Below are 21,556 nucleotides of genomic sequence, written 5' to 3'. Positions count from 1 at the left end.
TTTTTTTTTTTTTTTTTTTTTACATCTAGTTTTACAGGGTTTTTTTTGTTTACTTTCAGTTACCTATAATAACTCTGTTATTGATGGAGCAGCAGGAGATCTGATAACCAAACCTTGTTTTTACCTGTGCTTATGTTAGAGATACTGTGGGGGGGGGGGGCGAATCTAAACATTGCATACTGTATTGCTGATTTTATAAACGTCAATAATGTACTCTGACCTCTGGATGTCCTCAGGCTGTGGCCTCTAAAAATCAGTGAGTAAGTCATTGTTTGAATAGTGGCTGGCCAGCAGATACGCCACCAAAGCTCACAAACAGTGGCTCTGTCCTCCAAACGCGACCTCAGTGTGACTCACGGCTCTCCAGTGCATCAAGTCTGTATGCAGTGCTCGTGAGGAGGAGAGCAGAGCAAATGGAAAAAACTTTGGGTTGAGGGTGGGTTATTATTCTCACAATATATGCTGTGTAGACTGAGTCGAAACGACGCTGACTGACCTCGGTAACAGAGGGGAAGAGACTTTTTTTCTGTCCCCACACCATTAAATAAAAACTTTGTAAGACAAAGCTCCCAAAGAGCTAGTTGGAATAGTTTCATGTGTAAGTGAGAAAGCTGTGCAGGGTGTGACCCCCTCACTCTGGCCTCACGTCTGCTTTCTGAGGTCAGACATTTGGTCACAACATCCTGATTAAATCCACAGTGAGCGAGCACAGACAGAGTAACATAGAAATTGATAATCTCCTGAGAATCAGAAAAAATCATTTTGATATCTAGATTTTTTTAAAGATAATTAAGCATTGTGTTTGAAAGAAGTCCACAAAAAGTCCAAATTCTCCTTCTACACACAGTAATACCAAAAAACTTTAGAGGCCTAGCTTACACATTGGTTTTTATCCATAATGCACAATAGAACACCGAATACAAGTTTTATTTTGAAAAGGTTAAAATTACTATTCTGAACTAAACTGAATTTAGGAATCTCACACTGAGAAGAAAAAAAGATTATCAATCAAAACATTATTAAATATGAATAATTTAACATCCTTTCTTGCTATAAAATGTGGAAACTGCAATGCTTATGACTTTGAAAATAAAGTCTATGTTGTCTATCAAATCCCTACAAATGTGGCATCACTAGAAAGTCGAGGATGTCCTCTTGACTGTACACCAGGACTCAAATAGATGCATTAATGTTGTTTGGTATAGAGCTCTCAGACTCATGTCCCCCACATAGGACAATAATATATTGCTGGGTCTGGATCATATTTAAAAACCAAATAAAAGCACAATGCCCTGATATGCAGATCATTCAAAACTATAACTACAAGAGCTATAACTTATTTGGAAGCTTTAATGCAAACAAGAAGTTTTCAAAAAGTTGGGTACAGGGAGAACAAGAATTCTGCCGATGTTACGTAATGGGGAAAAACCCACAGCTGGTGAAGCTTCTCAAAACTAATACGATTATTCAGTAAAATGCTTGGGTGTGGGGAAAAAAAAATCCCAGAGAGGTTGTTTCATGTCTCAAATTAAAGCTGGAAAGAATTTCAGGATTTCATAAACTAAAGGAAAATATCATTAAAGATTCAGACAGTCCAGACTCACATCTGCACACATGGGACAAGGCTGAAAGCTAATATTGGAAGGTTATTTTGGAGCCCTGCATTAAACACAGGCGTGATTCTGTAGTGGAAATCGATCATTGCTCGGATTCAGGATCACTTCTGAAAGACAGTCAGTGAACACTGACATGCTAAAAAAGAGAAAGGTTTACAAAAGACACAGAAATGCTTCTGCCTCCTTTGGGCCTGAGGGCTGCGGAGAAGAAGTAAAGCATATTGGGATTTGGCCAGTAAATTAATTTAAGAAAATGTGAGTGCCACGTCATAGCTTAAAGAGAAGAGGGAACATGCAGCTTGTGTCCCCAAAAACTAGGTGCGTTAATATGGTATAGAAATTTATGAAGGCACCCGTATTGTTCAACGATTCAAATTTCTGACTAACGTATGCTGCCATTCTTTTTTCCCCAATGCAACAGGCCTCACTTATCTTCAAAACTGATAGCAAACTGCATGTATTCCAAATGCACGGCTGTGTAGCAGCAGTGAAAAACACTGAAAACATGCATATTTTTTAATGTCGTTATATAAAATGACAATTAAAATGATTGGTTCATTGATGTGTAAATCATTTAATGTTGCAGCGGTTTACTTAAATTACTTTTGCACTGCTTGATCAATAATAACTTCACCTATAATAATGCAGTTTATCTGGAAAATGATTCAACTAAATGTTATTTATACAGCACCACATCACAATAAGTCACCTCAAAGTGCTTTACGCTGCAAGATAAAAACCCTAAAACTTTAGAAAGAAAACCCCAGGAATCGGATGACGCTGGATGAGCAAGCACTCGGTGATGGCGACAAGGAAAAACTCCCTTTTAACAGGAAGAAGCCAGAAACAGAAACAGTCACAAAAATATTTGTAAATAACTTCTTTTTTTAAATACATAGAAATTGTAAATCTTTTTATTCATGCAGCCAGTCGTGCTAACATGCTCACATGGCAGCATGTTCGCATACCAACAGTTACTAACTATACATAATACAACTGATAAACTAGTTTTGCTATTAGCAACGGCTAGTAAATGTTTTGCAAACTCAAAAATAATTAAGAGTCTGTTCTCTTTCGTTATTGTCAGTGTGATTAATTTTCAAGACAAACACAACAAACATGTTCATAGTCTTTTTTTTTAATGTGTTACAGTGAATAAACAAATTCTAACACATTAATTTGGATCCATGACCTGATTTCAGAAAATATATCTATCGATTTAACAATCTAGAAAATCTTTGATCTCAGTGCATCTTATTACATGTCATTACATGCCTGTATGATTTCATGGGTACAGTGTCAGCAATTAATTTAAGATTCATCCTTTAGCCACCCTTATACATTTCTTCTTCCATATCAGCATTTACTACCGCCTCTGCTTGGAAATTAAATAAAATTAATAAATAGTTTAATCACTAAAATCTTTTTCCCTCGTTATTTATTTATTTATTTATTTATTTTTGGGTGGGTGGGTGGGGGAGTGGGGTGGATATGAGAGGAATAGAGAAAATACTCATTTGCTGATATATGTGTGCCAAACATGTAGCTACAGCCAGTAGTTTAGCATGAAGGCTGGGAACCAGGAGAAAAGCTACTTTGACTATTTTCACGTATATTATGATCCAAAGTGAGCTTTCGAGGGTTTAAGTGGATGTAGTTACTTTTGAATAGAAAAAGGTCGGTCTTTTTTTTTTTGCTGTTGTTTTTTTGCTATTCTGTTTTATCGACATCAAATTATGATTAGAAGTTGTTAGAAATAATAATTTGTTGAAATTCTCAAATCCCACAAAGGAAATGTAGATTCAGGCACAAGATTCAGACATGAAGTTGGACACATATTTGTCTGACGTGAACAAACATTAAGAAAAATGGGAAAATGCTACATTAGAAACCAAATCAACTGGTCCAGAAGGCACAGAAGACCCTATTTCAATAAAGATATAATTAAAAAGAATTGTAATGATATTAATAATAAACTGTCCTAACTGAGCTTTTAATGTAAAGCTCCTCAGCAATGGGATTCGTCCAGTTGTCATAATCTTTCCAGTTTTTGAATGTTTAGTCACGTGTTCAGGCAGATCATAGATGTTCTAACTGGTTTACCTACGGGGGGTAAGATTGCCTTTCAACAACTTGATCTAAAGATAACAGATCTTTCATAGTCCACTATAAAATTTGTCTGAATACAACATATTTACTTACTTAGCCAAAAACACTATGATTATCTTTACCATCTAAATAGTTTAAAAATAAACATTTATGCTGCAGTGCTAATGGAATAGGTTCATTTAATCAAATTATATTTAAGGTCTTAAAAGCTCAGTGGACAAGGGAAGACTAAATTTTCTGAATTTATTAAGCAGAACTGAATTTAAACTACTCTCATGAAACACCACAGCTGCCCTGTCACGCTGTCTTAAATGCTTTTTAAATAGAAATCCTACAATGCGCAGAACACTATACTTTGGTTATGCTTTGTTAGATTGCTAAATATTCCAAATTTGAGACCCTGCACTGAATATTTTTCTGTAAATGTGCAATTTCAGGTGTTACAGCCTCTCAGTAAGTATGCATTACAGTATTAGAGAGAGCAACATTTAAGATGATGCAACTGCTGAGGCAGGAATGAGATAAAGCAAGACGCGAGATGCGTATTCTGGTTACACATTAAGGACCACAGTAAGCATCGTGTACGTGTGCATGTTTTCAGTCCCTCAAGTTGACGTCACTGAGTGTGAGAAGAACCTTCAGCTGCCAACACACTCGGTGCAGCTTTCATTTTTAGATCTTGCGGGTGTAAAGCGTTACTGAATGTGTGCTTGTTTGCTGGTAGCAAGAACAACATGTTTGCTTTGGATTATCATTACCTCTAGAAGGTGGGGAAGGCAATATTGTACAGTGTCAACCTTACTACAAAATATTAATTTTCTTCATTAAGTCAATAATTCAGTACAGTAAGTAGCAATATGTGCAAAAACATGGAAAGTCTCTGGCTATACTGTATGTGGCTATGGCTTATTTCATCTGAAGTAAGTGCTAGGCTATTCTAGGTAAGAAGACACATCTAGCAGCATTAGCTAACACGCTACATTGAGAAATAGGTTTCTCAAATGTCAATCCACCCTCAGTTTCTTGGGTGCGGTGAAGTCCGTTGATGGCGTCCCGTTAGCGTGTCCATTTGTTGATAGCAGGGAGCTGTTCTGTGGATGCTTCCTCTGAGAACCGCTCTTCTTCTTGTAAGTCTTGAGTGAGACAAAAGAGGGAAAAATAAATCACTACATATAATTTTATAGATGAAAATTCACTCTTCCTCTCAGCCTTCCTGGTTATTATAGTATAGCCCCGAACGACATATAGGAGACCAGGGCTCCACTCCTTGAGGCGGTAGTAATGTTTCCATGGTATTTCTCGATTCCTGGCTCCTCTAGTCGCATAACACAGTAACCTTGGGCTGGATACTGAACTCTGAGGAATCCATCAGAGTGTGAATGTTAGCTTGAGAACAGAACCCGTCTGTGAATTGGGCATATTTCATTTTATATAAAAACAAATGTAAGTTTGCTTGAGAAATAATAACTGCTGGCCACTGCTCTAATGACTCAAAGGTGCAAAGGGTACGTAGATAAAGGTTTGTGTTGGTGCTTTCACAAGTTCAGGTATTTTAAGGAGCAAGTTATTGTAGGACTGCGGATGTCATCCACTCCAGTGAATGGCTCTCTAAATTTTAATGGGTTTTGTGTAAAGGCAGAGGGCTGTAGCACAAAGGAACAAGAAGCACATCCGTGATAAAGAAAGTTTTCATAGGGAACACTAAGCACACGTTCACTGCTTCCTTATGATTTAAAAAGGGTCCAAGTAGCAGCCAGGTATTCCTGATAAAATGCAATCAATTTAAATGATCATCAGAAAGAGTTCATGCTAAATGTTCACAACATTAAAATGAGAAAGACTGAACAAGTATGGCTCGTTTGCAAAGGTTTCCAACAGAAAGCCTCTTCTCTCTAAAAGAATGCAATGTTGCATCTGAGCAAACCACAAGGCATCTGGAAAAATTTCCTTCGGACAGATGTAACCAAAGTGGAAATGTTCAGCATTAAAACACAGCATAATGAAACAAACTGCTTATATGAACTGTCAAGTTAGATAGACCTGAATCATGAACTTTAAAGGCCATCTGTGTGACATCTAGGACTTAGTCAAAATCAGCTTAAACAACATGACAATGATCCCAAGCACCGTAACAGACTGGGCGAAAAAGAAAAGAATCAAGATGTTGCAATGGCTAAGTTAAGGTGTTACTAAGTCCAGATCTCATTTGCACTGAGACCTGGACTTTGAGAGCTGTGCCTGCAACATTCAATGAACTGAATCAACATTGTAAGACAGAGAGGGACAAAATTCCACCATAACAATGTGACACGCTGATAAAGTCGTGCATAAAACAATTACTTCCTTTGAATGTTTTACCTTCTTGCAAAGGAAAAACTCACCTGAATGTAGAAGTTCATGAAAAGGATAATGAGTGTGAACATGTAACTTATTTGGAAGTACAACCATCCAATCGGGAAGCCGCATGGCCATATGACTGCCAAAGTTGTCTGGGTCACAGTTAAAAAGAACTGGATCTGTGGAGAAAAACAAACAAACACACCACAGAGTGAGAGGGTGACAGAGAGCCCCCCCCCCCCAATGTTCCATACTACTTTATATTTCTGCAACACTACAGGCAAAGGAAATATTGCTCTTTTTATGCCACTACGTGCACGTTTTCATACAATACACACAAAGTGCTTATAAAATATACAGTTCAGTGTGTCAATCAGCCTTAAGTTATTTGACCTTGTAACGGAGTCTGTATTTCCTTTAAATGTTCTTTAAAAGAAATAAATTTAAAGGAGAATTACAGCAGACAGATTTAAAACTAGGAAGTACTTTGAGACACTGTTTAAACCCAAAGTAAACCTTTTTTTAACAATACATTTTCATAACTGCTTATTTAAACAGGATTACAAGGGATAGTAGCAATCTGAGCTGACATAAGACTGTTCTGCAAAGAAGAATGGGCAAGGATTTCAGTCGCTAGATGTGCAAAGCTGGTAGAGACATACCCTAAAAGACTGGCAGCTGTAATTGCAGCAAAAGGTGGTTCTACAAAGTATTGACTCAGGGGGCTGAATAATTACGCACACCCCACTTTGCAGTTATTTATTTGTAAAAAAAATTTGGAATCATGTATGATTTTCGTTCCACTTCTCACGTGTGCACCACTTTGTATTGGTCTTTCATGTGGAATTCCAATACAATTGATTCATGTTTGTGGCTGTAATGTGACAAAATGTGGGAAAGTTCAAGGGGGTCAAATACTTTTGCAAGCCACTGTCTATGAGTTTAAATACCTGGTTGACCCCACGTATTTAAACTCATCCACCTTCACTACCTGTCCTTCTTGCATCTTCACCTGTCCACCTGCCTCCTTCCCTTTCACATATATGTTTTCCCTTGCATCTCCTGACTTTCATTCATCTTCCACACGCACGCTAATCTAGCTACAAATCACAGAGTCATCTGCAGAAACTAAAGTCCATGGAGTTTCCAGTACTTTTGGATTTTAATTATGCATTTAATTGCACTTTTATTTGAAACAAACCACGTTTTTTTTTTACTAAAATGCCGCTATTTTTACTTAAGAATCTGAATATTGTTTCTAGCACTGGAGGAAGAATGTGAACCCACCAGCTGTAACTGCGTGATGTACTTCTTCCACCAAAGGTATGGCCGGATGGCTGGAATGGCTGAGAGGCCATAGTACGAATACATCACGACGTGAATGAAGCTGTTTAGTGAGGCACCGAAGTACGCTGGAGAGGCACAAAAGAAAGAGACAGGATGATATTAACAAAGAGAGAGCAGGGATAATAAACTTGTTATTAGTCTGTTGTGTTTGGAGAATTTACTACAGATTTTATGTTAAAATAAAAAATAAAAACACTAGAAACCATTAACAGTAAAGTAATGCAGAAGAAATATGGTTTATGTGAGCACTAAAAAGCGCAAAGTTAGTTACACATTGTAGCAGCGTGTGGGTCAATAAGTGTCACTTTGTATCCTTTAAGAGACTAGAATGAGCTGCTTTCAAGGCTAATGGGTTAGAGCACTTGAATTATTTAGCTGAACTGTGATGCCAGACTGTTTCTGTGGTTACTGGAGGGTGAAGCTGTGTAAAAACACTCACAATGCCCACAAGGTATCCAGTTCATAACAAACCACCAGATATTCAGCATGCTAGCATGGTGGTAAAGGTGCAGGAATGTGATCTGGTGATTATTTTTTCGTAGTATGAAGAAGAAGGTGTCCATGAACTCGATGAGCTTGGAGAAGTAGTACCACCAGAGGACATTTATAATCTGGGTGGGGGAGGAGAGAGAGAGAAACCTTCATAGCAAACAAAATATATACACAAAAAAAAAATAAAATGTTGGCAAAATTGGAATGGGTTCCCAAAGGCACCCAAAGGTCTGGGAGGAATCTGTTTAACTGTAGGACTGACAAACTGATAAAACTTTTAATTTAATCGCTGCAGAACTGCAGAGCCAAGCACATTTCAGTGAGAGGCTTGTTTTCACTGATACTGAAGACAGCCATCATGATGTCGAGAACTGGATTAAATGCACTGTCTCTGCAGCTTATCTGACTGGATTTATAGCTACCTGCCCACAGAAATCAAAGCAGATCAGTAGATACACATTTTAAGTAAAATGCCTAAATATGCTCTCGCTCTCGTATTACATAGACTCTCTTACAATTTCACTATAAAGCCCATCAGTGTATCAAAGAAGCAATCAAAAGACAGAGGAACACCCACACAAAAAGAGTGACTGACCTTAATATCCGCTTCCTCTGCACTGTGAGTGTTCTGGCAGTAGAAGTTGTAGCCTCCGTGCCACGCAGTGCTAATGAGCTGTAGATAAAAAGACATTAAATGTAAAATAAATTTATTTTGTACCAAAAAAAAAAAAACTAAACACAAAGAATGTGCAGTGCACAAATAGAAGTGCAGGATTTGTGTTTTTAAATATGACTCAATCCTTCCAGCAACTAACAAACGTGTGCAAACACACGCACAAATAGCAAGTAAGATAACTATTTTCTCCTGTTAATACATGTTGTGTCAGATTGTGATGAACCATCTTTAGCTGATAACAATTAATGACAACAAAGATGATGCAGTTTAAAAGGCATCAAGCTCATTGTTTATTATCACACAACGTGCGGGAAGTCGTTTAATCTAGGAAAGGTTAATTGCAGTACTCTAGGACAGCGGTCCCCAACCCCCGGGCCTCGGACCGGTACCGGTCCGTGAGTCGTTTGGTACCGGGCCGTGAGAGTTGAAGCTCAGGTGTGAAATGTATGGTTTTCAGGGTTTTTATCGGTTTTCAGCATTATTTTGTTATCGTTTTTATCGTTAACTCGGTTTTCCTGGGTCTTTTCACGTGTTTTATGTATAACTCTTCTATTTTTCAGTACTGGTACTAGTTTTATTTTGTTGTATTTTTCTGCGACACCTTAAAGGCCGGTCCGTGAAAATATTGTCGGGCATAAACCGGTCCATGGTATTCAGCAAAGGACACCATGTACTCACCTTTAGTCTACATTAACTCCCTTTTGTTTGCACTGATTTTTGTGTGTGTGTGTCAAAGGTTTCATTGGAATGTTTGCAAAGCTCCGAACACTTTCTGACCGGCTGCTACGTTCCTTAAAATCCAGACTCTCAGACCATCTGCAACATATTAGCTTCAACAATAAACATGCAGCAGCAGCAGCAGCAGCCTGTAATCTCTGTGGACTACATAAGAGGAGGAAACTTACAGAAACTGGATTATTCAGCCTATTTGTTGCCATTTCTAGTAAATCTTGTTAGAGGCATTGAAAGGGCACATTAAAGAATAATTATTCAAATACACGTGGATGACTTAGCTGATTGCTGAGTCACCACTTCCATATAGATGCACTTTGTCTGCTGCTGTAAAAGGCTTCACTTACACAGCTTAGAGCCAAGAAACCGCCAGCAGAATGAGGTTTGTATTTTATCTTGTGGGCACAGATATTAGCCTGTCTCTAACTTAATATACAGCTTTGATTGATTGATTTTTTTCAGACTTACAGATGCATTATAGTCAAACAAAACTGATCACAATTACAGTTGCGCTCTGGAAAGTTGACAAAGATCAAAAGTGGCCTGTACTTTGATTCACATCAGGTGGCCTTGATTGATTTTGCACTGCCAAAAGTTCACCCCGTGGCTGCGGCATTACCAAACTGGAGTGCTTAATGAATCAAAGCAGGCAACAGTCCACTGGGGCCTTACGCAATGCAGCGGGACAGACAAGATTGGTCTGCCAGCTGTGATGGGGAGGAGACTAAAGATACTTTAGACTTACACGTCCTCAGAAATGCTATGTCTGGTTCTGACATCCTGGTGTTCACAGTACGCAAAACAGCAGATGCCGTCACTGATAAGAGAACTCTGCACTATTGCCACATCCCAGTGCACTGAGCTCAGACTGACTGAGCCTCCCTGCCAAATAAGAATGCTCTTCCATGTTTGTTTACATTAGTGCGTCTCTCAATTGCAGTCACTTAGTCAGCCCGTTTATAAAAAAGCAGTTTTCCAGCAAACAATAGTGTCCTGTGCTAAAAGCTGGCACAATGAGCCTGTCAGCATCCAGCTGCGTCCCTCTCTCCCCCCCGGGGGCTTTGTCTCTTGGTGCAGCTTTCAGCCACAGATGCAGGCAGCCAATTCCTCGCAAAAGAGTGATGGCGCACTGATATCTGTTAAAAATGAAGCTATAATTAATTTTACACTCAATTTTTGTACTAATCTATCATGATAACTCATGTTAGAGGCAGATGTGGGAGGTAACAAAGTATAAATACTTCGTTACTATAGGTATCGGTACTTTTTCTGACAGCTTTTTACTTTTACCTGCTACATTTTCAAATCTGTACTTTCTACTCCTTACATTTTCAAAACTTTTTGAGGGGAGTTATTATTTCGTCACTGTGTCTTCAAACGTGAAACTGATTTAAGCCTGAAGAGTAACAAATGGAATCACCGGAGGACGTCGCATAAAAAGAGATGAAAGAGGAAAACCGTGTGCCAATTTGGGCGAGTGTTTTTTGGCACACCGGAACGATTGCAGGTGTCTATAAGTTGCGGTGTCTGAAGTTCAACATCTTCAGCGAGCATCTTGATGAATTCATTTGTGTACATCCACAAAGAGCAGTGGGTCAGCTGATCACAGCCTGTACACTAAGAAGATCTACTGGAGCTCTAAACGGTAATAATTGTGAGCTGATTTTAGGATTCCCCCACCTGCTAAATTAGTCTTTAACCTCTTCCCAACTCATTTTCCTGTTTAGAGGCAAAGTCACCCTCAACAGAAAATAGAGCTATTTTTTAATTTTCTGTCTTTTTCTCTGCTCATGTCCTACTTCCCTGATTCAAGCCCAGTACCTTTGTAAGAATTAAAATGTAAACTGAAATAAAATCAGTATTTCTATCTACTAATATTATTTTATCATGACATTAATATAGGACAAGGTTCGGTTAGCTTTGCATTGCAAAAGTGGTAGAAATGTTCTTCAAGGAGGTACTTTTACTTTCTTTCTTTAAGTAGGTGAGATGCCTGCTGTTGTGATTTGGCACTATATAAATGAAACTGATTTGAATTTTCAACACATTAACTTAAACAACCGTCACACTTACTGCCTTGTATAACCTGCCTCTTGATAGTTGCCACAGTAACAACACAATCAATAGCCAATTGGTGTATATCTAGTTCTGGGTCATTTTAGTTTCCTCCTCTTTATTTTATAATCTATTTGCAGTGCGACTCTGCTGTGTTTGCTTTGGCCCAGTTTAGCTCATCTCTCAGCGCTGAGCAGTTCGTTTACCTCATAGAACATATAAAAGGACAAGAGCGTCAGGCCCAGATTGTAGAACACCATGACGGCTCTGCAGGAGTACGGCTGCCTGTGTTTCATGTACTTGGGCCCCATCCAAACGATCAGAAGGTACATGACTGTGAGTGCAAAGGTTGGTGGGTAGTTGTCGAGCAGCAGCATTCCCCGAACCCGCTGATCTGAAATATGGAGATAAAGAGGTGAGGAGAGGAGGATGGACAATAAGGTGGCCTGACTGCCAGCAGCAAATGAATGAAGAGAGCTGAAAAGAAATCACCAGCAAAAGGAATATTGCTCAACACCTAGAAAGTTAGCAGGCGGAAAAGCACAAGACGATCCACAGAGCAGTGTCGAGCATGTAACGTACGACTTGGGTCAAAGGTTTTAAGTAATGTTTACCTTATATAACATTTTCTCACAGGGTACTTGTAGAGTTGTGAATGATTTGCACCGTTCAGTGAATTAGTGCAATTTGCATCATCTTACCTCTTGGACCCATCCATGAGTCGATATACACGTTCAGTTTATGATTGAAGGTCTCCATTTTTCACCTAGAAAAAGAACAGAGTGTTGTTAGACGTTATTACAAAATAATTATTCAAAAGCTTAAAAAAAGAATAATAAATGTAAAGGAGTATGTGCTACAGTAAGGTAATCGAACTACTCTGTATCTACAATTAAGACTTTTAACAGCATGAGCATCACGGCGACTGTGGTTAGCACCGTTTCCTCACAGCAAGAAGCTTCTGGGTTCAGACCTTGGTGGGGCACTACTGTGTGGAGTTCGCAGGTTCACTGGGAGCTCTGGTTTCTTGCAGGATTAAAAGATATGTTATGTTAATGCTGCCTATGTATGCCCAGGGTAAACTTGAGTTCTGTGCATTCAGGAGAGGATGACTCATCACTCCACAATTTTATATGCAACATACCAGGTTGAACCCCATTTTCCTTCACAACTTCATTAATCCTTCATATTCAACATAGATTCAAGGTGCTGGAAACACTCCTGGGAAAGCCTTGTTCATATTGACATGATGACACCACGCAGTTACTGCAGATTTGTCAGCTGCAGATCCAAGTGTAGCCCTGTTGGATTGTGATCTGGAGATTGTGGAGGACCTTTGAGCACACTAAACTCATTGTCATGTTCAAGAAACAGGTTTAAGATGATTTGAGCTTCGTGACACGCCGCATTATTCCCCCAGAAGCAACCATCAGTAGGTATACTGCTGCCATAAAGGGACCCGGACATAGTCAGCAACAATACTCAGGTAGGCTGTGGTGTTTAACCAGTGCGCAGTTGTTATCAAAGGGCTCAACATGTGCCAAGAAAACACCCCAATAAACTAATATACCAACACCAGCAGCCTGAACACACTTTCATGTTTCCTGGACCAAATTCAGACCCTCAACATCCAAATGTTACCAATGTTTCCAGTCTTGTATTGACCAAACTTGGTGGGCCTGTGCAAGTGGTAGCATCAGTTTCCTGTTGTTAGCTGCCCATCTTCTTTGAGATTCAATGTGTTATGCGTTCAGAGATGCTCTTCTGCATACCATGGCTGTAACCACTGGTTGTTTGTATAGTTACTATTGTCTTCTTATCAGCTTGAAGCACTCCGGCCATTCTCCTCTGACTTTTGGCATCAATGAGGCTTTTTCAGCCAAATAAATGCTGCTCTTCAGGATATCTTACCAGTCTGTGTAAACCCTGAAGATGGTCATGTGAGAAAATCCAGGTAGATGAGCAGTTTCTGAAATTTCTAACCGATTGTGTTGCTTAATCAGTCATTTCAAATGTGAGTTGAAAGACTGAGCTAACGTCACTGGATGTCTCTGTGCGTCTCTCTCTCTCTCTCTCTCACACACACACACATACACAAAATACTAGGTTATAACCTAAATTTAATACCACGGTACCTAAATAAGTCTAATGAAGAACATGACGCCCAAAACCACCTCTCCCAATATGGTTGTCATTTGGAATTAGTAACAACAGTCACTTATGAGAGCAAGTACAATTTCAGGGAGTAAAACAAAACCAGCACAATGAAAAGATGTTAAGTCTATAGAGTGTGGTGGAAACCAACCATAGGTTTATCACTACAAGTAGACATACAGATGAATGCAGTGGTAATCAATCCTTGTGAAAGATGTCTTTATTAGTGATCAAAACCACAGCCTTTTAAAAAATATGATCAACTCTAAGCAGCGTTTAAACACCATGACATAACTCCAAGAAATCAATTCTGATATATGCCTATCAGCAGCTGAAAGCATCTGTGCCTGCCTGCCTTTTTAAGTCTCCATACTTCAGTCCATAGATTCTCTCCACCTAACACATCCCATAAACCTAGCAGTGATCCTTCACATCCCTCTTGTTTCCATCAACACATCAAATATATCCAGTTCTCACTCTGGGATGCAAATGACGTGCAGAGGCCAGGAGGCAGGTGTACTCAGAGGATAACCACGACTCTATCCCATTACTACCGATGTGTATTGATCCTCTGGCTCTCAGATTGTTGAAGATGATGAACGTGTCAGAATGTGCAGATTCATTAGCCCTTTATGTGTCCAGGCAGCGCTGTTATATATATATATATTTCCTAAACCTTGTGGATGTTCTGCTGCCAAAGCTGTCATATTGTGGTGGTGGTTGTGGCCCTGTGTCTGCTGATAGTTCAGCCCTTTGTGACCATTTCAAACCCACAGTTTGTAATGTCCCCCTCCTGATTTAAACAGCTACCTGAGGAGCTGTCAAGAAGAGCGTGAAAGCAAATTATTGCTCTGTCAGTAGATATACCACTATATAACTGTCATACAGCAAAAGGTTAGGTTTTACTGCTATACTTCAGAAAGTCAGATCGGCCCAGTGATATGAAGCATAAGGCCATGTACAGGCCAGTATGAACGTCTGGATGTGCACCACTGGATATTTTTTCCATATAAGTCTAATAAGTTACTCCTGCCAGGTTCTGTTCACAAGCCTGTCTGCTACTATGATTTACAGCAGCAGGAAGCACATTCATCACGACACGCAGGCCTGGATAAACGCATCATGTTTTTAACAATACAGGACATTTTCAAAAACCAGTGCTTCTACAGAATAACAGCACTGCTTCCACATACAGTCTTAACAATACTCTCACTTCAGAAGTGCATGAATCCCTGCGTTAAGATTTTCTTACTCCCAATCTGATAAGTCTCATGATCACATGCTTTATTCATTATCACCCCAGAGGTGTTTACACATTCCTGCAGGCCTTTATATTGTTTGCAAAAGCCTGCTGTATCACTTCAGCCTTTGCAAACAGAAATAGTACGACTGCCTTCTTTATATCCTCTGACATGTTTCCCCAGCTATTGAGTCAATGCAGCAGCCTGTGATCTAACCGACTGCTGCACCGCTGGACTGTCGCTACACCTGCCCCCTGAGAGCATGAAGACAATTCCCATTCTCCTGCAAGCTGAGAGATACTGTAGCTCTTCTACCACATATGAAAACACTTTTTTGACTCTTACATTGACAGTAAATCGCACCGTTTTTCAGAATACCCTTGGCCACTAAAGACAGAAATGTGAGCAGATCTATCAAATTTAACCAAAGCATCTCAATTCAACCTGCACACGCCTCTTAGACACAGTCATATGATACTGAAATGCAACTAACAGAACTGAGAGGACACACTAATGACTTTGTTTACATGCATTCAGAAAGTCTTTTAATCTATGTAAAGAAATTCTTATTTAAACTGACTAAAGCCTATAAATACAGAGTATATATAATTAAAAGTTAAACACCTATTTGAATCGCTGCTCAGGGAACACATAGCATGTAATCATTTATCTGTCGGCACTGAATATGGCTTATTCTGATCGACCACAGTCTGGTAATATCCTCGCTGATTATCTGAGATGCATTAGGCTGCACCAAAACATGATAATCTGCAGGGCCTTAATCAGAGCAGGCTGAGCCTCAACAGGGGAGCAGGTTAGCAGCCAGTCAGTGAGTCTTTGCTGGGTACAAGCTGCATGCAGCCCTGCAAAATATGTCTAAACAGTCAGAGCTGAAGCTTCTATTTAGTGTCATTTTATTTATATAGCACCAAATCACAACAACAGTTGCCTCAGGGTGCTTTATATTGTAAGATAAAGATCCTACAATAATGCACATATGACCCCCTATGAGCAAGGGCTTTGGTGACAGTAGGAAGGAAAAATTCCCTTTTTAACAGGAAGAAAACCTTCAGCAGAATCAGGGTCAGAAAGGGACGGCCATCTTCTGCAACTGGTTCTTCTTGAAGAGAGGAAGACTCTCTAATAGTATTCATCACTGCAGTATGTGCCACTTTAAAGGCTCTCTGTTTCTTTCAGGCTACTCTGGGAATGGTTTGTAATAATTTCTCCACTACTGTGGCGATTTTCACTTTATTTACCAGGTGTTTGTCAAAAATCAGAGAGTCCTCTTATTAGAGTTCTCCTCAAACATCACCACACAAAGATAAGACTATCAAACCAATCCATTCACATCTGTTTTGCTAACCTGCACAAGAATAAACACAACCTTAGCTTTTTAAACTCATTTCATTGTCTGCACATTCATTACTGGTACTTTCTTGGACACTTTTATCTTCTCAATTTTTTTATGACTGCTGTGTGAAGGTTGTCTGGCAAACTAAGATTTCCGTTGTACAGTATAAACCTGTCTGTGCTTATTTGCATGTGTATATGACACTTACAAAACGTTATGGACATTTCCCACCTCTGGTAACACATGTAACTAATTCTCAACAAAAATTAAACTACAACTAAAAACCAGCATCATGTTTTCACTCTAAGCACCTGTCATGTCTTATTAATTACATGGAAATAGTCGATATAAGGCTAGCTTATTGTCTCTAGTGCCCTGCTTTAAATGATAATGTACTCATTAACTGCATGGGTGACCACCAAGAATAAAGTGGCTCTACAGATGATGATGATGATGATGAAGAAACCCAATTCAGTTCCCGAGTGCACATAAAAATGCACACTTTCACTCCTGGGTTTGTCACATTATCTACAGCCATCACTTACAAACATGTATTAAGCGCACAAAAACACGTTGCAGTACTCGGTGGCTACTTCCAAAGAGTTTTGACGTGATGATCGCGACAGGTTCACGGGACTGCTACACGAAACCGCCTCCCCCCCCAACACACACACAGTATTATTGTATAATAGCAACTATTCTGCATGGAGGGGGGGTCACACGTGTAACCCTAAGCTGCACTTTACGCACTATCCTGTTCAGCAGCAGCCCCGTTAACCTAAAGATGTGAGCTGCTGCCGACGACGTTAACCCCGTTAATTTCAAAGCGGAAACTTCCAGAGAGGAATTCATTAACATGCCGAGCAGCAAACTTCGCATCCCGTCGATCGCAACCTACAACCCACAGTAACAGCAGAGGTCACCGCTTCGGGAGCATCAGTCAAAACTGGTCGCTTTCACTGCAGACGCCATGAAGGCAGCATCATTAATAATAATAATGATAATATTTTTTTTTAAAAAAGAAGAAGAAATAAAACGTAGAAGAAGACAGAGAAAGCGCCTACCGTACAGCCACGGAGCTGGGCCGGCGCCTTATTTAGACGGAGGAAGAAGCCCTGAGAGTGGATCAGGAGAGAGTGGATGCAGCTGTGAGCAGCGGACTGCCTACCTTTGGAGGCGGAGTGAGAAAAAAGGAGAAAAAAAGCCCGCCTGTGTAACCTTGGCTTGGCCGGGTCTGGGCACAATGTGCAGCCTTGTCGCTCACAGTGGAAAATAGTGGGAGGAACACGCAGATTGGCCCATTGCCCCGCAGGAGGGCTACAGCCACGAGGTGACCCGATGCGTTGCAACTGCACACGCAGGAAAAAGGGAAAGAAGATGACATGCAGGTTTTCTGTACCTTCCTGTAACTTTATTACAAAGTCACATTCATTAGAGGGGAGAATTGGGTCGTTGCAGATTTTATTTCTCATCAGTGGGAAACATATTTGAAGTAGAAATGAAGTAGAAATAATTGAAGTCACACGTGACGTTTATGGTTTAAAGACACGAGTTATGTCACAGGTTTTTACTGCTGGTCAAAGGGGCGCTCGTTCGTGCATCGTGATTTTTTTTAAGCTTTGCACTATGCCAAGGAGTCAGGCTTCTGATCAGGCATCATTTAATCTGTATCAAAGATCACTGATGTAGAAAAAAAATCCTCCTGTCGCAGGAGACTTGAAAAAAAAATCTTTTCTTTAAGTGTCTAAATCAGGGGAGTTAAACATAAGGTTTGGGGGCCAGAATCAGCCCAGCAAAGACTCGAGTTTGGCCCACTAGAAGGCTGTGGAAATATGACAGATGGCATTATATTTAGATTTTTGTTGTATTTTCATAGCTTTTTACAGCTTTTCCTAAGTAATAGATAAAATAATATCAGTTAAAACACAGAAAATCCCAGTTTTTTTACATTTCTTTCTTCTTCTTTTGTTTTTTTCCAGTGAGTCCACGGGAAAAGGGGACATTTTTTGTGAATTAATGTGAATTACTCTCATGCTCACTTGAAATCAAAGTAAGTTGACGTGGCCCACTATGTAAAATGAGTTTGACATCCCTGGTCTAGTTTACAACTGTTTTTATGACCTGTCATAATAAAGACACTCTTTCATTGTCTTTCTCTCTCTTTTGAAATGAAATATTTTGCAAATATATAATCAGTGTGTTTAGTGATGGTGTACAGTTCACTGAAAGTTTCCTTGATTTGTACAGAGCTAGCTGCAGTAAATGCTACACTCAGAGGTAATTCTTGCTGAATGACATTTAATATTGTGCATGTGGCTGCTGAGCTAAGCGTACTTGAAGTATGGCTGTGTGCTCACTATGCATTTTTAATAAAAAACAGCTTTTTCTTTCTTTCTTTTTTCTCCTTACAGTTATGACTGGATGCTTGCAGGGTAAACAGGATATTTATGCATACCTCACACCCATCTCTTTTAAGAGACCAGTAGGTCCATAAAGCACAGACACAGTCCCAAAAAATCCCACATGTTTAGCCACATCTAAATGGGTTGAGAGAAAAACCTTTGGTGAGCATCACTTATGAGGAGTTTACAGCACAGCACAACATAAACCACAGTGGTGCTGTCGTTTATGTTGGATTTTGAACTTTTTTGACTCCGTTATTAGTTTTTATATTGTTTAATTACTTTTATAATTCCATCAAGCAGTCTCCATTGCACTGCACTCTGTCCTCTCACACCTGGACAACAACAACACCTACGCCAGAATGCTGTTTATAGACTTCAGTTCAGCATTCAATACAATCCACCCCTCACAACTCATCAGGAAACTGACAGACCTGGGCATCAGTTCCCTCATCTGCAAATGGTTACTGGACTTCCTGACCAACCGCCCCCAACATGTCCGGCTGGATAACCACTGCTCATCTACAATCACGATGAACACCGGTGTACCACAAGGCTGTGTGATGAGCCCTTTCCTCTACTCCCTCTTCACCCACGACTGCAGACCTGCTGATGGTTCCAACACCATCATTAAGTTTGCAGATGACACCACGGTGATTGGCCTCATCAGTGACAACGATGAGGCCGCCTACAGGGAGGAGGTGGATCGTCTGGCTGAGTGGTGCGACAGAAACAACCTGCTGCTTAACACCGAGAAGACCAAGGAGCTCATCGTGGACTACAGGAGGAATGCTGACCCACATCCACCCATCCACATTAAGGGGACGGCTGTGGAGCGTGTGAGCAGCTTCAAGTTCCTGGGAGTCCACATCTCCGAGGATCTCACCTGGACGACCAACTGCTCCAAGCTGGTCAAGAAGGCTCACCAGCGCCTCTTCTTCTTGAGGACTCTGAGGAAGAACCACCTGTCCTCAGACATCCTGGTGAACTTCTATCGTTGCACCATCGAGAGCATCCTGACCAACTGTATAACAGTCTGGTACGGGAACTGCTCTGCCTCGGACCGGAAGGCGTTGCAGAGGGTCGTGAAAACTGCCCAGCGCATCGCCGGAGCACCACTTCCTGCCATAAAAGACATCTACAGGAAGCGGTGTCTGAAAAGGGCTGGGAAAATCATCAAAGACCCCAGTCACCCATCACATGGACTCTTCACCCTCCTGCCCTCTGGGAGGCGCTACAGGAGCCTCCGGACTAAGACCACCAGGTACCGGAACAGCTTCTTCCCCACAGCTGTCAGACTCCTGAACTCTGCCTCCTGACATCTGACCCACGTTAAACTCATGGACTGAACATACACACAGACCCACAATGGACAACTGTACCCTCAAACACACAATAATAACATGGACTGAACCACCACTCACAACCACTAGCACTTTATATAGCCTCTGTAGAAACTATCTACACCCTCACTTATCTTAACTGCACTACTGTATAGCTCTGTGTAAATAATCATTCTGTACATTCGATAATTTTTAACCCTACAACTGTTTACAACTTGCATAGTTCCCATTTCTGTATAACTGTATATCTCAGATTTCTGTAAAGCTATTTATTTCATATTCTGTATAGTTTTTCATATTTATATCCTGTTCATAGCCTGTACATAGCTTGTACTCACTACAGCCTGTACATACTTATAGTTATAGAATATTCACAACATACTTCATCCCGTGTACATTATAACATACCATAATAGACCCATTTCTGTAATATACTCACATATCTATATTATTGCTAATATATATTGTAATATATCTATATCACTAAAGCACTTCTGGATGGATGCAAACTGCATTTCATTGCCCTGTACCTGTGTATGTGCAATGACAATAAAGTTGAATTCTATTCTATTCTATTCTATTCTATTCTATAATTCACCAGTAACACTTTCCAGGTCATACTTTAATTTTTTTTCTTAATTCTTTTAAAAGAAAAAGAAAACACATTTATCCAATTTGTCATTAATAAGTACTCTGTTCACACTGATACAGACACACTCGCAGAAACACCCTTTGGCCATTGAACGTTCCCCCAGAATTTAAAATCCTTCTCCTCACATACAAGGTCTTGAATAATCAGGCCCCACCTTATCTTAGACACCTCACAGTATCATATCACCCCAACAGAGCTTGTCACTCTCAGACTGTGGGCTTACTTATGGTTTCTTGGGTATTTAAAAGTAGAATGTGAGGCAGAGCCTTCAGCTTTTAGGTCCCTCCTTATGGAACCAGCTCCCAGTCCTCCCTTAGTTACACTGGAAAAGGCCTAGGCTGCTGGGGACTTCCCATGATGCACTGAGCTTCACTCACCTCTTTTCACTCTCTGTGTCTATATACGCCACTCTGGATTTAATCATACGTTATTATTAATCTCTGGCTCACTTGTGTGCCCTTTGTCCTGCCTCTGTCCCCTCATCCCCAACCGATCGTGGCAGATGGATGCCCCTCCCTGAGCCTGGCTCTTCCAGAGGTATCGTCCTGTTAAAAGGATGTTTTTCTTTCCCACTGTTGCCAAGTGCTTTTTACTGTAGATATAAAGCACTATGAGGTGACTGTTGTTGTGATTTGATGCCATATAAATAAAAGTGAACTGAATCAGTGATGATTATGTGGGCTTTTTTTCCTGCTCATTGATAAAGCTTGTGTCATACTGCCCAAAGTGAGACAACAGAAATAAGCTGTAAGCATACAACTAACACATTTATCTGATATAGCATGCATGTTAACAACCAGAAAAACTAAAAATTAGTTGAAGTTAAGTTTCTGATCTGATAAACATCAAAACTCATTTTAATCTGTTTTTGGTCTTCGTATAATCCTAAAGGAAACAATGGTGTCTTTGTCTAAATGCTCCGGTAATTTTCCACTAATTTATCGTAAGCATCCATGCTTTCCTTTTAAATTTATAAATAAAGAAGTTTCTTCCCCTGAATTTGACCCTTCCCAATGGTTTGGAAAAGGGTGTGTACACGTCTGCCT

The 21,556-nt window shown here is 40.1% G+C and overlaps 1 protein-coding gene across 1 annotated transcript; it reads right to left on the bottom strand.

The window, feature by feature from the left end:
• Window positions 1-2,738: 2,738 nt before the first annotated feature.
• On the bottom strand, window positions 2,739-17,389 carry elovl5 (ELOVL fatty acid elongase 5). The gene is made up of 8 exons (XM_005915537.3): window positions 17,178-17,389; window positions 12,066-12,130; window positions 11,571-11,758; window positions 8,497-8,574; window positions 7,849-8,020; window positions 7,350-7,474; window positions 6,107-6,241; window positions 2,739-4,858 (listed from the first exon to the last, which is right to left on the bottom strand). The coding sequence occupies exons 2-8, from the start codon at window positions 12,121-12,123 to the stop codon at window positions 4,730-4,732; spliced, it is 885 nt and encodes a 294-aa protein (XP_005915599.1). The 5' UTR covers window positions 12,124-12,130; window positions 17,178-17,389; the 3' UTR covers window positions 2,739-4,729.
• Window positions 17,390-21,556: the final 4,167 nt, after the last annotated feature.

The sequence above is a fragment of the Haplochromis burtoni genome, unplaced genomic scaffold (genome assembly GCF_018398535.1).
Source record: "Haplochromis burtoni strain Fernald_Lab_line unplaced genomic scaffold, NCSU_Asbu1 Contig_12, whole genome shotgun sequence".
Classification (NCBI taxonomy): domain Eukaryota; kingdom Metazoa; phylum Chordata; class Actinopteri; order Cichliformes; family Cichlidae; genus Haplochromis; species Haplochromis burtoni.
This window is presented reverse-complemented; position numbering and strand designations above follow the sequence as displayed.

Coding starts and splice junctions, on each gene's coding strand:
- elovl5 (XM_005915537.3), bottom strand. CDS start 12,123: ATGGAGACCTTCAATCATAAACTGAACGTGTATATCGACTCATGGATG. Junction 8,575..11,570: donor CCTTTTATATGTTCTATGAG/GTAAACGAACTG, acceptor TTTTATCTACAG/CTCATTAGCACTGCGTGGCA. Junction 8,021..8,496: donor CAGAGGAAGCGGATATTAAG/GTCAGTCACTCT, acceptor TCCCCCACCCAG/ATTATAAATGTCCTCTGGTG.